The 12,630-nt window shown below is 42.2% G+C and overlaps 1 protein-coding gene across 1 annotated transcript in view; it reads right to left on the bottom strand.

Moving 5' to 3' along the window:
* Positions 1–4,505: 4,505 nt before the first annotated feature.
* Positions 4,506–12,630, bottom strand: part of pcdh7a (protocadherin 7a) — a 48,832-nt gene continuing 40,707 nt past the window's right edge. Inside the window, exons 4-5 of the mRNA XM_079337028.1 lie at positions 10,306–10,507; positions 4,506–8,757 (exon numbers count right to left, since the gene is read on the bottom strand). Coding sequence (XP_079193154.1) covers positions 8,216–8,757; positions 10,306–10,507 — 744 coding nt within the window. The 3' untranslated portion in view covers positions 4,506–8,215. The remainder of the gene's footprint in view (positions 8,758–10,305; positions 10,508–12,630) is intronic.

Here is a 12,630-nt window from a genome sequence, read left to right as displayed (position 1 = left end):
TAAAGGTCATTTCTGTTTTCTCACCTCATAGAGATTACGGATCATGTGGAGCGCTCCATTTAAATTGGAAAGATTCAGCCTTTGTGTGGCTGTAGGCTCACATATAGTATACAGTATCTCATCGCGCTAAAGGATATGCTTTCATGTAAAATCACGTCCTGTACGTGTTATTTGATGCTATTCCACCTAGAGTGCTGATGGCACAGCTTTGATGAGTTCAGGCTGATGTGACCATGAAAGGATGAAGAGACGTAAATGACAGCCCACGGAGGAACACAGGGAGGATCAAATCTCAACTGCCTGGCGAATATCTGCAAGAGAGATAGGGAATGTTTACAGCTCTGCTGCAAGGCTTTTCTGAACAGAGGAACACGGCACCGACTGAAATGATTACATCTGTGACGCTTTATGCTCGACTATACAGCTTCTGAGGGTTTCTTTGGTGTTGGACAGTAGAAGCACTCTGGCATAGACGTTAGCTGACTGGACAACATACCAATGGATCAGATATGGACGTTTGAACATGTTTTTTTCTTCTCTTATTTGGATGCATGATGAAATGTTTCTCTCTCTCTCTCTCTCTCTCTCTGCATGTGAAAGTTGATCTAAAGAAATGAATCACAGCTCCTTCTCACCCAGGAAAGAAGTCTGTCAAAGCTCCTGACAGCATTTGACAACACCAAAGACCATTTGATGGACTCGACATTGCGAGAGAGGAGGTTAGCATTCTGGAGTTTAGTCACACCAGATGCCTCCCCTGCAACATTTTCCTCAATATCTGTAAAACATATTCAATTCACATCCACCGGGTCTATCCTCAGAATTTAATTAAGAGTTCAAAGAAAACGGACATCTTGTTTTTGCACGGCAGACACCTCCTTGTCCATTTATCTGCTAAAACTGGGATTTATTAACAACACCTTTTCATGGCTGACACTGAATATGAGCCGACGCACAACTAGAAGTTGATGGATATGATACCTGATGCTTCTGAGGTTCCAGAGAAGGTTTTATTGTGTGGCTTAATGATTTTTCTTTTATGTGTTTTTTTTTATGACTTTAGAGAAGGCGGCAGAACGATTGCTCCTTCGGGGGTTTGTAATGTCTGGTCTGCTCCTTTCCAGAGGGCCCAAAGCTGTGGTCAGTAATTCATTATTTGCAGTTGAATACAGACTTTTATTGGAAGAGACACATGCCAACATTTTAAAACAAGTGATTATACTAAGTGGAAATAATGAGGGTACAAATTACATGGCTTTAGAGTCAGTGAAAGGGAAATATCAGCTCAACCTAAATCAAATACGAGATCGTTATTAAAACACAATTGGATGATGTCAATCCTTTCCTCAAATAGCATGCATCGCTCAATCTGTGATGTGAATATTGATTTAGGAATTTCAAGATCCAATTAGCAGGCTGCAGTGGACCTGCACTATGTGATTGGACCGTGACAAAATGCAGACCAACTTCCAGACCTGTTTAAAAGGAAAACAGAGCAGATTTTGTCTTTTTGTTGACTCAATCGGATCATTGAAAAGTGAAAAAAAGAGGATTTTTGTATGTTGAAACTTTCATGCAGCCTCCTTTTGCCATAAGAACTGAACACCTGACGATTATTTAAACACTAATAAGACTTAAAGAGTCCAATACAAATAATGCTACAATATACTCAAACATATCACCACGCTATCTTCAATTTGAATATGATTGATGATTTATTTATTGTGTTTTTTCCATACACCACAAATCCATAAATGATTATGAACTACAAAATGAACTAACCAACAAGCCAAGAATGCATAAACATCTATTTAGGCAGCGCTTATCACAGATTGTTGTATCTCAATATCTCATACTCAACCACTGAGCACCTTATGACATGATGTCAATTCACAAGCGTTATCTATGAGGTGCTTTTCAAAGAAGCATGTGTGCGTTATCTATACAGCCTATCTTCAAAACAAGATGCTTTCTCAACTGCAAGATCTGAACCTGCTTCAGTTATGTATGAATGCCTCTCTTCTTTAACTAATGATCTTGAACTTGAGAAGCTAAAACCAGATTTTGCCCCCTGCTGGTAAAGAATAGAATTGCTAAATGTTTTTTTTTTTGTCTCATTGATTTAAATGGTCTTTTTTTTGTATAGATTTTTTTTTGTATTGCAATGTATCATTACATCCCTTCCTTATACTCATGAAAATATCATTTTCTAGCTCGAGCCTCATTTAACGTCTTTACGTTTCACTCAAGCAGGATGGAAGAAGGATGTAAAAACATTGTCTGTACTTTAACTTAAAATGGCAGGTGTATCTTCTAGGTGTCAACATAAAGAGACTTTGAGAGAAAATGCAAAGAACTGTATTTATAGCTCTTCAGTGATGGTTGTAGTTTTGAAGTCTATTTGGAGACAACGATTTCCTCCCTTTTTTTTCCTTTTCTCACACTATGATAGTAATTATTATTATTATGCATCTTAAACAAAGATGACCAGCTCCTGACGTGTTTCAGAATAATCTCACACGCTGCCTGGAAGCTGAAGTCATACTGCATCACGACCACTTGGTGGCAGTGTTGCACACTACACAGGACAGAAAAAACAGCTTGTGGGACTTCTCTGACATTTGGAGTCCTTCACGCTAATCTCTCCCACAGTTAACACCTCTGAAGCATTTTCAGATAAATCCAAATTGCTCTCTTCATTCATTTTAAAAAGTTTTCTTGCAGCCGGATACAGGTGAGAAAATTCACCTTTTAAAGATAAGGTTGATGGCTTGTGCCACTTTTTTACTGATATTTTAGAAATGTATTCAAGTCAGCATGCGACTGAGCCAGGTTTAAATTGACACTGCCCATTAAAATGAGAGTATCAAGGTGTCATTGTGCTAAATGGAAGGATGGAAAGATTTTGGCTCTGTGGGCTTTGCATCCAGTGCTGTTTAAAAATGTAACTTGGCAGTTTTTTTAATACATGACCTTGGAAACAGATGTCAACACAATCTCCTGTCAAGGCCAACTTCCTCTCTTGTTCTTGAGCTTCGGAGTGGCTTTAATCAGTAAATAAGGTTTGCTTGTTTGTCATGGAAGGATGAGCCTGGATAACAAAATCAATCAATGATCAAATACCACTGAATAAACATGCACATGGACCTTGATAAGAGATGTTTTGTCAGCAGTTTAAAAGTTACCCTTGCGGTTTTATGAGAGTCGAACAAACAAATCTGTCTGTCTATCAAATTTGCATTTGTTAATATTACTAATATTGCAATATTAGAGCCAATCCACTCTGTTCTGACCATGTCAGGATGTGATGCCTCTGAGACTTGACAGACAGTTTTTGCTGTTTAAATTTTACAGTCTGAGTTGCAACCTGAGAAACCAAAGATAGGGTTGGAGTTAAAAGGTTTTGTCTAAAAAACTGAGTTTCCATTTTTATTATTCACAAGAGATCTGTGTATACTGTTAAAAAGAGTTTAATGGTGTTCAGATTATGAGCGATGGGTCTGCCAATTCTTCCATCTCTTTTACTTTTTGAAATGGACTGTTTTCATGCACAGCTTAGCAGAAATGTTAATGGACTACAGAGGCCTAGTTGGACTACAAATGGGAAGCCGAATACTTAAAACACTAAATAGTTGTCTTTCTTTATTTAAAGAGATCACTGAGATGTTACAGAATGGCTAAAACTGAAAAGTAAGTTCCACTCTTTTTTCACAAATATTCCTCAGCCTAGCAAGCTTCGAGTTGTTTTTGTTTATTGCTTAGAGGAGCTTGGTTATAGGTTGATTGATAAACCAGGGATAAAACAACGTATCATTTGAACATCTGTATCGGGCCCATTCACGAACATCAACCCAATGACTCATAGCACAAGCTTATACCTAAATGTTTATTCAGAGTAAAGACTTATCATTGGGCAGAAGAAGTCCACTGTTTGACAAACTTTATTCATTATAAAGAAAATGTCAGCCCTATGGGATTCTGACGCTCTCTCTGGGAAATATCAGCAACATGTAGACACGTTCCTGTGACATTTAGAGAGGAAATACCACCACTTCTACTTCCTCAAACCTCGTGGCACATCTGAAAAACATGAAGAAGTAATAAAAACAACATTGGAGTCGGCTCCATTGTTGTTTTAAACGTTGATAACAGTATTGGCCATGATTTCACGATTGCTGCATCTTTATTCAATCCATCCATCTATTTTCTTCGGCTTCTCCGGAGCCGGGTCGCGGGGACTTTATTCAAAGCATTTATCTTGGTCGTCAATTAAAAATTGATTCAATGTCATTAATGCTTCTTTGTTTATAGTATTAATGACATATTTGCATCAATTTGTAAGCGATGACCAAGTGGTACCGAACATACCAGTGTTCCCCTGTGACATCCAAAGCAGAATTTCGTCAGAGATCTTTGTAAGAGCTCTGTCTTTTGATCGTCTCTGAGCATTATATGAAATGATTTCTTTTCTTTTTTTTTTTTTTTTTAAAAAGCAGACTCACAACAGTGTTTGAAGTTTTTAATGTCAAAGTCAAACTTTTACACGATTCATCTTCGTACCAAACCTTTCGTCCACACTCCTCTTCCTTCACGTCATAGCAAATGCAATTAGTTCATTAAGTAATTACAGGATCGAGGCAGCAAAAAAAACCAAACAAACAAACAAAAAATACAGAGCAGGCCCCTTCAGAGAAAAAAAAAACAAAAAAAAACGAAGACGAAGAGGAAAATAAAAAATAACGTTTTTTTTTCTCATGTTCTTCTCAAGTGCAGATTTGAAGACCTTAAGCATGCCATAGTCCGTTATGGTTTCCAGTTGTCTGTTTCTACAGTGTCGTTTTATCTGTACATGGCTATAAGAGTAACAGCACGAGGGGGGATGACAGGTTCATGATGTGCGCTGGAGTGTCTGTTTTTTTTTTCTTCTAAAAAGTCTCGATTTCAGTGGTTGATATATCGCAGATGTTTGCGCTCTTCTCTCTCGCTCTTTGTCTCCCCTCTGTGTTTTGCCGTCGACAGAAACATATTCATGTTGAAACGTGCAGTATAAAAAAAAGATACACACCCACACGGGCTCATTTACAAGTTCCCTTAAATCCAGATGGAAGGGGTTTCGAAAAGGTGCCATAATGGAACTGCCTTAAAACAGCAGTTTGAAGAAAAGATCCGCCGCGTTGAAGAAGCAGGGCTGCATCAAGAGTCTCTTCCCTAAACCAACTGAACGTCACTTCTTCTTTCAAGACCCTTTTTTGCCGCACACAGACACACTTTTTCTGAACTCTTTCTCCCGGAGAGAGTGCGTGCGTGTGTGTGTGTGTGTGTGTGTGTCCTGCCTCATCCCTGCAGGATGTTTTTTTGTGATTGTTTTCACCAATCCCTTTTCAATGTGAACACTCCACGGACAGATTAACTCCACATGTTGAGGCCTTGAGTTTTGTTTCATCCTAAGCACAGTAGTCTCTCAATAACAGAGCTCAGTAAACAGCCATGCTGGGGATTTGAGGGTAATGACGGCTTAGGGAGTAAGTACATCAGTGGCCTGAAACGAGCTAAAGGGGGTCAGTGACGGAGCGGGGAAGTTGAAGTTATATACAGGTATATAAAGTAATCACGCACATAGAGCTCGCACGTTCCTGGCCCAGAGCACGACCATCGTACCATCGTAACACGATTACAAAATCTGCACGTTATCTTTCAGTTTGGGGAGAGGAAAGCAGCAACAGTGCGGAAGTTTGTGTGTGGCCAAAAACCACCAAGGAGTTAAACATCGTCGCACATCTTACCTGAGTGTTGCTCTCTTTTCTGGTTAACCCTGTGCAATCTTTAGTTGAATTCAATTGTAGCACAAAAAATAAAAGCATGTCTCCCCGTTCCTTTATCTGATCACAAAACAAGCAGGAAAAAAATGAGGAGACATACTTTCTGGCATTTTCCAGCATTCGCCGATCCAGACATTAATGAGATCAGTGCAGATCAAGAGAGGAGAAAGGAAACTCATTAAGACCACAGGGACGACCTAACCCTATTATCCCTATCACACCAATGAACCACACACTGATGATGGGAATTAAGATGTGCTGGCCTCAATCCACACCCACCCTTCAGCCCAGTGCAGCAGAGTGGATGTGGAGTCGAGCAGTAGCTGCTGGGAAGGACGAACGTGAAGGAGCCTGTTATCTGTGCCGCTCAGCACAGCGGTTTGGGCGTGTTCAGGTCGGCACTGTGCGGTGGAAAAAAAGAAGAAGAAGAAGAAGAAAACGGGTGCAGGAGAACTCTGCGTTCTCACAACATTGTGTTCTTATTTGAAACAGCTGGCGGCACACTCTCGCGCCAACCCCCGGACTGGGAAAGTGAGATTTCGAGGCCCGAGGTTCACCCCGAAAAACTCACTCAGTGATAAAAGAAAGAACAGCTTAATCCACTGACACTGACTCCCTTGCCACCATCATTATCTTCATTTCCCCGTTAGCGCACACATATAGCACAGATGTATCCAAATAGGCGTGGTATCCAAAAAGGCGTGTGGTATTTAAAAAGAGAGAAAAAAAGTTAGCATTATCTGTCTTTCATGCAGAGTCTGTTTCTTTTTTTTCCTTTTTTTTTTCTTACATAAATTTGGTTTTTCTACGAGTCCTACTTACATTATGCAGAATATCTCACATTCCCACACAGTCTTATCTTTACATACAGTGGATGTCATGTTGGAAAATGTCCCTTTAATGTCGCCCCACACGTCAGTCGGAGAGATGAGTAGTTATTTAAATACATTTTTTGTTTAAATACTGGCTGGAGGGGAGCAGGCAAAAATGCTACAGCTACATCAATGAGAGGCAATATGCTAAGAAATGATGAGAGGAGCACATACACACATTGTGCGTGTGAATTTCGCATATATTAATATGGGTTTGTCTTTCTACCTATATGCATGTATGTGCATATGTGTGTGTGTGTGCGTGTATGGAAGTTAATGCAAGTTATCTTATAATTTATGTTACACAGCCACTGATTCATGTCCTAAACTGCGGCCTTTAGCATGTTCACATTCTGTTAATGCACTGTATGAGTTTGAGTCTCCATGCTGTGTGTGTGTGTGTGTGTGTGTGTGTGTGTGTGTGTGTGTGTGAGAGAGAACATATAGGATACATGAACAATGTCAGGATACTGTAGGTGAGCAGTGGACTCAGTCTATTGTGAAGTGTTGCGCAGCCTCACAGAGCTAACACTGCCTGCCGCTGCGTTATCAAATACACACACGTACTCTATATACATACAGACTGGGTGTGAAGGCGAAACAATAAAACACAGGTTTTCACATTGTGGCACTACTGACAGGCTATGAGAGCCTTGTCATCTGCATGGTTACATTTGATTTCTGTAAAAAAAAGAAAGAAGAAGAAGAAGTCTTTTTAGCATGTCGTTACAGTTTGTTTTCTAAGAACAATACCTGATTTGTAGATCAGCACGTTGTTTGTTTTTTTTCTGTACAGTGATCACACTTGTGTTGGTGCTTTGATACCTTGTTTATGACTTATAAGATTCTCAGCAGTTTGATTGGTTAATATCCCCGTCTCACGTTATGATAGAGTCAAGTAGGCGTCAGACAGTTTGATTGGTTTGAATTACATCCAAATAACTCAATCAAAGACCAGTTACTTCTTCTGATCTGTTCTGATTGGATAAGACCTCAGTGGTTTTTTTTTTTTTTTTTCTTCCAGCAGATGGTTCACCAGTTGGGGCCTCGAATCAACCTCGGTGTAAATTTTAGTTAATGTAAGAACCGAGTGATTAATAGCGTCATGATTATCTCAGTGTCTCTCCTTCACAAGGAGGAGCCCTCTGTGTCAGAGGGTCAGGCATGCATCACATTCAGGTTAAAAAAAAAAGAGGAGATGAAGTCGTCCTCCTCCACATGGACATAATAGGAGCTTCGCCTGCAGGCAGCTTTCACCAGTAGTTAAAAAAAGAGACTTATTTTTAGAAAGTCAGAGCTCTCCAAAGAGTTGATTCATTACTCCCTTAAGTTAAAGTTCCTATAAATATTAGTCAGGATCCCAAAAGTTCCAATTTTGATATATAGCTTATCTTTTCGGACGTTTTCGCATCTTCGCAGGTCTACAAGGCCGTCCAATCGAATGACCCGCCAGTTAGATTTGATCCCTCCCTCTTTTTTCAATGAGGGGGATGTTGAGGTGTTGATTGCTCCACTGCATGGCGGTCACAGGTAGACCTCGCGGCGTGACAACGTGAGGCAGGACGTGGTCTTGTAGTCCCCTCCTGTCCGAGTCAGTGGTATGACCTCCTGCGGGTCCTGGCCCTCTCCTCCTTCCTCTTCTGGCTGGCGCCTCCCGAAGCCTGCGCTGCTAAACGTGTCGTAGGACGCCGAAGTCATCTTGCGGTTCAGAAGGTTACGGTTGTGATCGCCCATGTTCCTGTTGCGGTCTCCCCTACCCAGGGTGCCGAGAGGATCCCCGTTGGCTAAGGGTAATCTCTGGCCTTCTCCGCCGACGACCACCCCTGGTTCGGAGCTCCCCGCGCTGCCGGCGCTCTCGCTGTCACTCTCGTGGTCGTTACCGCGGAGATTGTTGTTGTCGTCTCCAGGGGCGAAGGTGGAGAGCCGCGGGGGGTCGCTGCCGTGGCGCTGGCGCTGACGAGGGGACGAGCGACGAACTGGCATCCAACAGGTGTCGGAGTGGCCGAACTCATCACATTCCCTGGTGCACTTTCCTGTCAGAGCAACATCTGGCAGCTGTCTGGCATCTGGACAGAGAAGAGGACAGAAACATTACACCTTCCTGTCCTGCTGCGCCGACTTTTTCAAACATCTGAAGTCAAAACACAAACAAGCAAGGCACAAGCAATGTGTCCTAACACGTGAGAAAAATGCTGCGAGACGAACAGAAAACGGGAGGTGCACATTTGCTGAGGAAGTCAGGAAGAAGATAAATGACTTTTAAAAAACGGGGACAAAGGGAGGGTTTGAAAACAGGCAAGAAACCGCTGTTATGGCGAAAAAAAACAAAGCAAAAAACGCTGACGACAAAGAACGTGTTTTACAAAAAAAAACAACAACATGAAGTTGACATTTTATGAGAGGTGAGAAGTGAGGTCACGTCACGTAACGGCCTCAAATTGGATTGAAAATTGCGGCGTCTTCAGATGCAATGAAAATATAAAGTAACACATCACGCCCGGTGAGTGTGGGGTCAAAAGGTTAGTCAGGCCACCTGGGAGCGTAATGATGTCGCACACGGGCCGGGGGCCACAGGGCGCGTTATGACCAATCAAAAAGCAGTCGTTTATGAATCGATACTGACATCATAATAAATGGAGACAGGACACATAATGATGATTAAGTAGGTACGTGTAACAATCCCGCAAATGACAGAGGACGTTTGGTGTTCCACGTAGTTAAAGATAATAAAACACATCTCATGAGAAACTCTAAAACACATCCAGCCTCTGATTATTTCTCTCTGAATTCAAAACAAGAAATGTAATATCGTTCTGTCGTCCTTGTTTTGCTGCAGCCGAACGTGAACCAAACAAGCAGATAATTAAAGGGAATGATTAAAACCAAACATTAAGGATCCTCTGCTCAAATTCTCTTCTCCCCGTCTGACCTTTTCAACTACCGACAACATTCCTCCGTGTAAAGGCGCCATTTAACCCCACGAGGAGCACAATCAGTCACCAAGGTTAAAGCGACCTTGCTGCTTTTGTTCAGCAGCTCTGGCGCAGTCGCCCACAATCCGAAAGAAAGGAAGGAAAAAAAATCGGAAAAATGAGAAGTGTTTTTTTTTTTTTTTTTTGTGCTTTAATAAATCCTTGACAAAAATCTGGTCAAATAGGGTAATAACAGAGTTTTTGTTGGTGAAAAGAAAGATTTGAACGGTTGACAAACGACAAGGCCATGGAAGGGCCTCTTGAAAAACACGCTACACACTTACACACAAACACAAAAACACACTTACACACAAACATACAGTAAAAACACACAATACAGGACAATTCCTGCGTTCAATAGAATTCTTCTCTTTGCATGGTGAGAGAAAAAGGCCCCGGAGTCCCTGACAGCAAGTCAAGGTTTTTCAAAATCTTTGTCTCTGCTGTGTGTGTGTGTGTGTGTGTGTGTGTGTGTGTACGTGTGTGCTGACATCGAGTGTGTGTACAATGAAAACTTCCTAGTAAAGTACAGCACCTAAAATGTGTCATGAAATGAACGATAAATCTTTATTTTTACTGGATTGTGAAGTTTCTTGTCGGCTGTTTCGGGAAGGATTGGTGTGTTTGTGAGTTCGCTCTGACCGTTCTCCACATGCTCCTCCTCGCCGACGCTGCCCTCCGGTGTGGTCCGCTCGTATCCCTCCTCGGGCAACGGCAGGGCTCCCAGCCGCGGCCCTGATGAACTCTTGCTGCTCGGCGTCTCCGAGTCCTCCAGGCCGCTGTCATAGCAGCCGCCGTCCTGGGGCTGGCTGACAACTGAGAAGGTCACTCGGCGAAGGGTCCCCTGCAGGGAACATACACACACACACACAATATGGGATTAATCACCCAGGATTCCTAATCTGAGATTCTAAATCTGTAAGGATTAGGCGGGTGGGCACGGGTTGTGCAAAGACATATTGAGATTATCTGATCGTGTTCGCCTTGATTATGAGCTTAGCTGCTACAATGCAGGGTAATAGTCGTCAACCAATCAGGGTGGAGTTTCAAAGTTTTCGGTTGGCCTTTAATCCCAGTTTAGATTAATGCAGCTGGACATGGGTGATGTTTACAAACCAGTGGACTGCCTGAAGACTGTTTTTTTGTATCTGGAGTGGGTCCCAGCGGTAGCAGCTGGGTGATGCTAAGCCCACTCTCTGAAACACTTAGCTGATTGAAAGGTACGTGAAGGGAGGTAGAAGATAAATCTGGTGATGGGTCGATGTTTGTCCAAATGTAAAGAGGAGAAACAAAAACAACAATGCACTGATCTTTGTTTCCAGTTTCCTGATTTATTTCTTCTGACGACTCAAAGCTCAAAAACTCAAATTAATACACATTCACACGCCGCTCATGAAGCAGTGGGAGCAACTCGTGCCCTTGCTCAAGGACACATCGGACATGTAGCTGCAGGAGCTGGGGTTTGAAACCCTTGACCTTTCAGTTGAGGCAGACTAAAAAACTTCAGGTCTCATTTCAACCAAATTCAATAACAAGTGAAACAACAATTACTTTTCTTGCACTTGAATTGCACATCTCCACTTTCTACTTTAACAACCGGGTCAGAATTCCCATTTTGGTTCGTGCTCTTGGCCGATCTGACTGCGCAGTTTTATTTGGTTTTATATCTTGTTTTTAATTTGTGCTTCTCGTCTTCTGTGAGCTCCTGCTGCAATACCAAGTTCCCCTTGTGGGGCAATAAAGAATCTGAATCTTGAATCTGAGAAACAACAAACTCAGCACCGGTAGGAATTAGGAAATGGTGCAATACAAATAAAGATTGATTGTCAATATGGCTGTCAATATCGGAACGACCTCTCTGTAGAAGTCCATTTGGACCTGGATAATTTGATCAATAAATATTGTGAATACTTGTAACTGAACCGTGGGGCAGACATCACTGTGAGCTCAAACAGACTGTCCAACCAGCAGCAGCAGTGACAAATCTCCCAATCCTGCAGTGGAAGTGGTTTTGATTCTGCGACGTCACACATCATTCATCCAAACTGTGCATCACACCTAATGCTGTAGCAACAGACAAATCACCCCAGTCCAGTTTGAGGAACAGTTTCCACTTTGTCGAGAGACAGAGGGACTATAAAAGAGCATAACAGAGAAAGTTAAATGACTCCGTCTGGCCGGGAGGGATCACTCTGCGACAGGGAGCCCATTTCTATACAACACCCATCCTATCTCCTTGCACACTCATTTATCTGCTCGCACACACAAAAAAAATAAATAAAATTACAACCCTTTCAATTTGGATCTGCTTTGAAACACACGGCGTACAGAGAGGAAGTCAGGGAACAGAGGGAAGACGCAGATTAGGGCGGAAAACTTCAGCTCTGAACGTCGCCTCGGGATAATCTGCAGGGAAACTGATGGACGGCTGGCATGAAAGCCAAACCCTGAACCAATTCTTCTTTTTCTCCCCGGAAGAAAGGGAAACATTTAAACGTCTCACCTACTGAACGTGCAAGACGAGACGAGACAGGAGCACAGCTAAATTAATTAAGCAGAAGTGGGGGGAAACGAACGGCCGGGCGCTTGTGTTTTTTTTTTTTTTTTTTTTTTTTTTTCAGAACCGACGTTTAGATGAGAGGAAGACGAGAGAAAGTGAATCAGACAGCAGGGAGCAGAAGCAAGACTGAGGAAGAGGAGGATGAGATATTAGCGTCTAATGGGAGAGCTGCAGTTCTTGGAAACTCAGGGTCTTCATCTTAACTCTCAGCAGAGAGAGAGAGAGAGAGAGAGAGAGAGTGGTGTATTTTTAGAGAAGATGAAGCAGTCCAACCTCTTTTCCACCCGTGCAGGCAAGGGGGAATGGAACAGAGAGGGAAAAGTGGGTGAGAAAGTATAAATGGCTGAGTGTAGAGAGCAAGAGAGGACACGAGTAGAGATTATGTTTGTGGTAGAAGAGTGAGAATA

This window comes from Symphodus melops (genome assembly GCF_947650265.1).
Source record: "Symphodus melops genome assembly, chromosome: 2".
Lineage (NCBI taxonomy): Eukaryota > Metazoa > Chordata > Actinopteri > Labriformes > Labridae > Symphodus > Symphodus melops.
The sequence above is the reverse complement of the archived record's forward strand: the minus strand, read 5'-3'. Positions and strand labels throughout refer to the sequence as shown.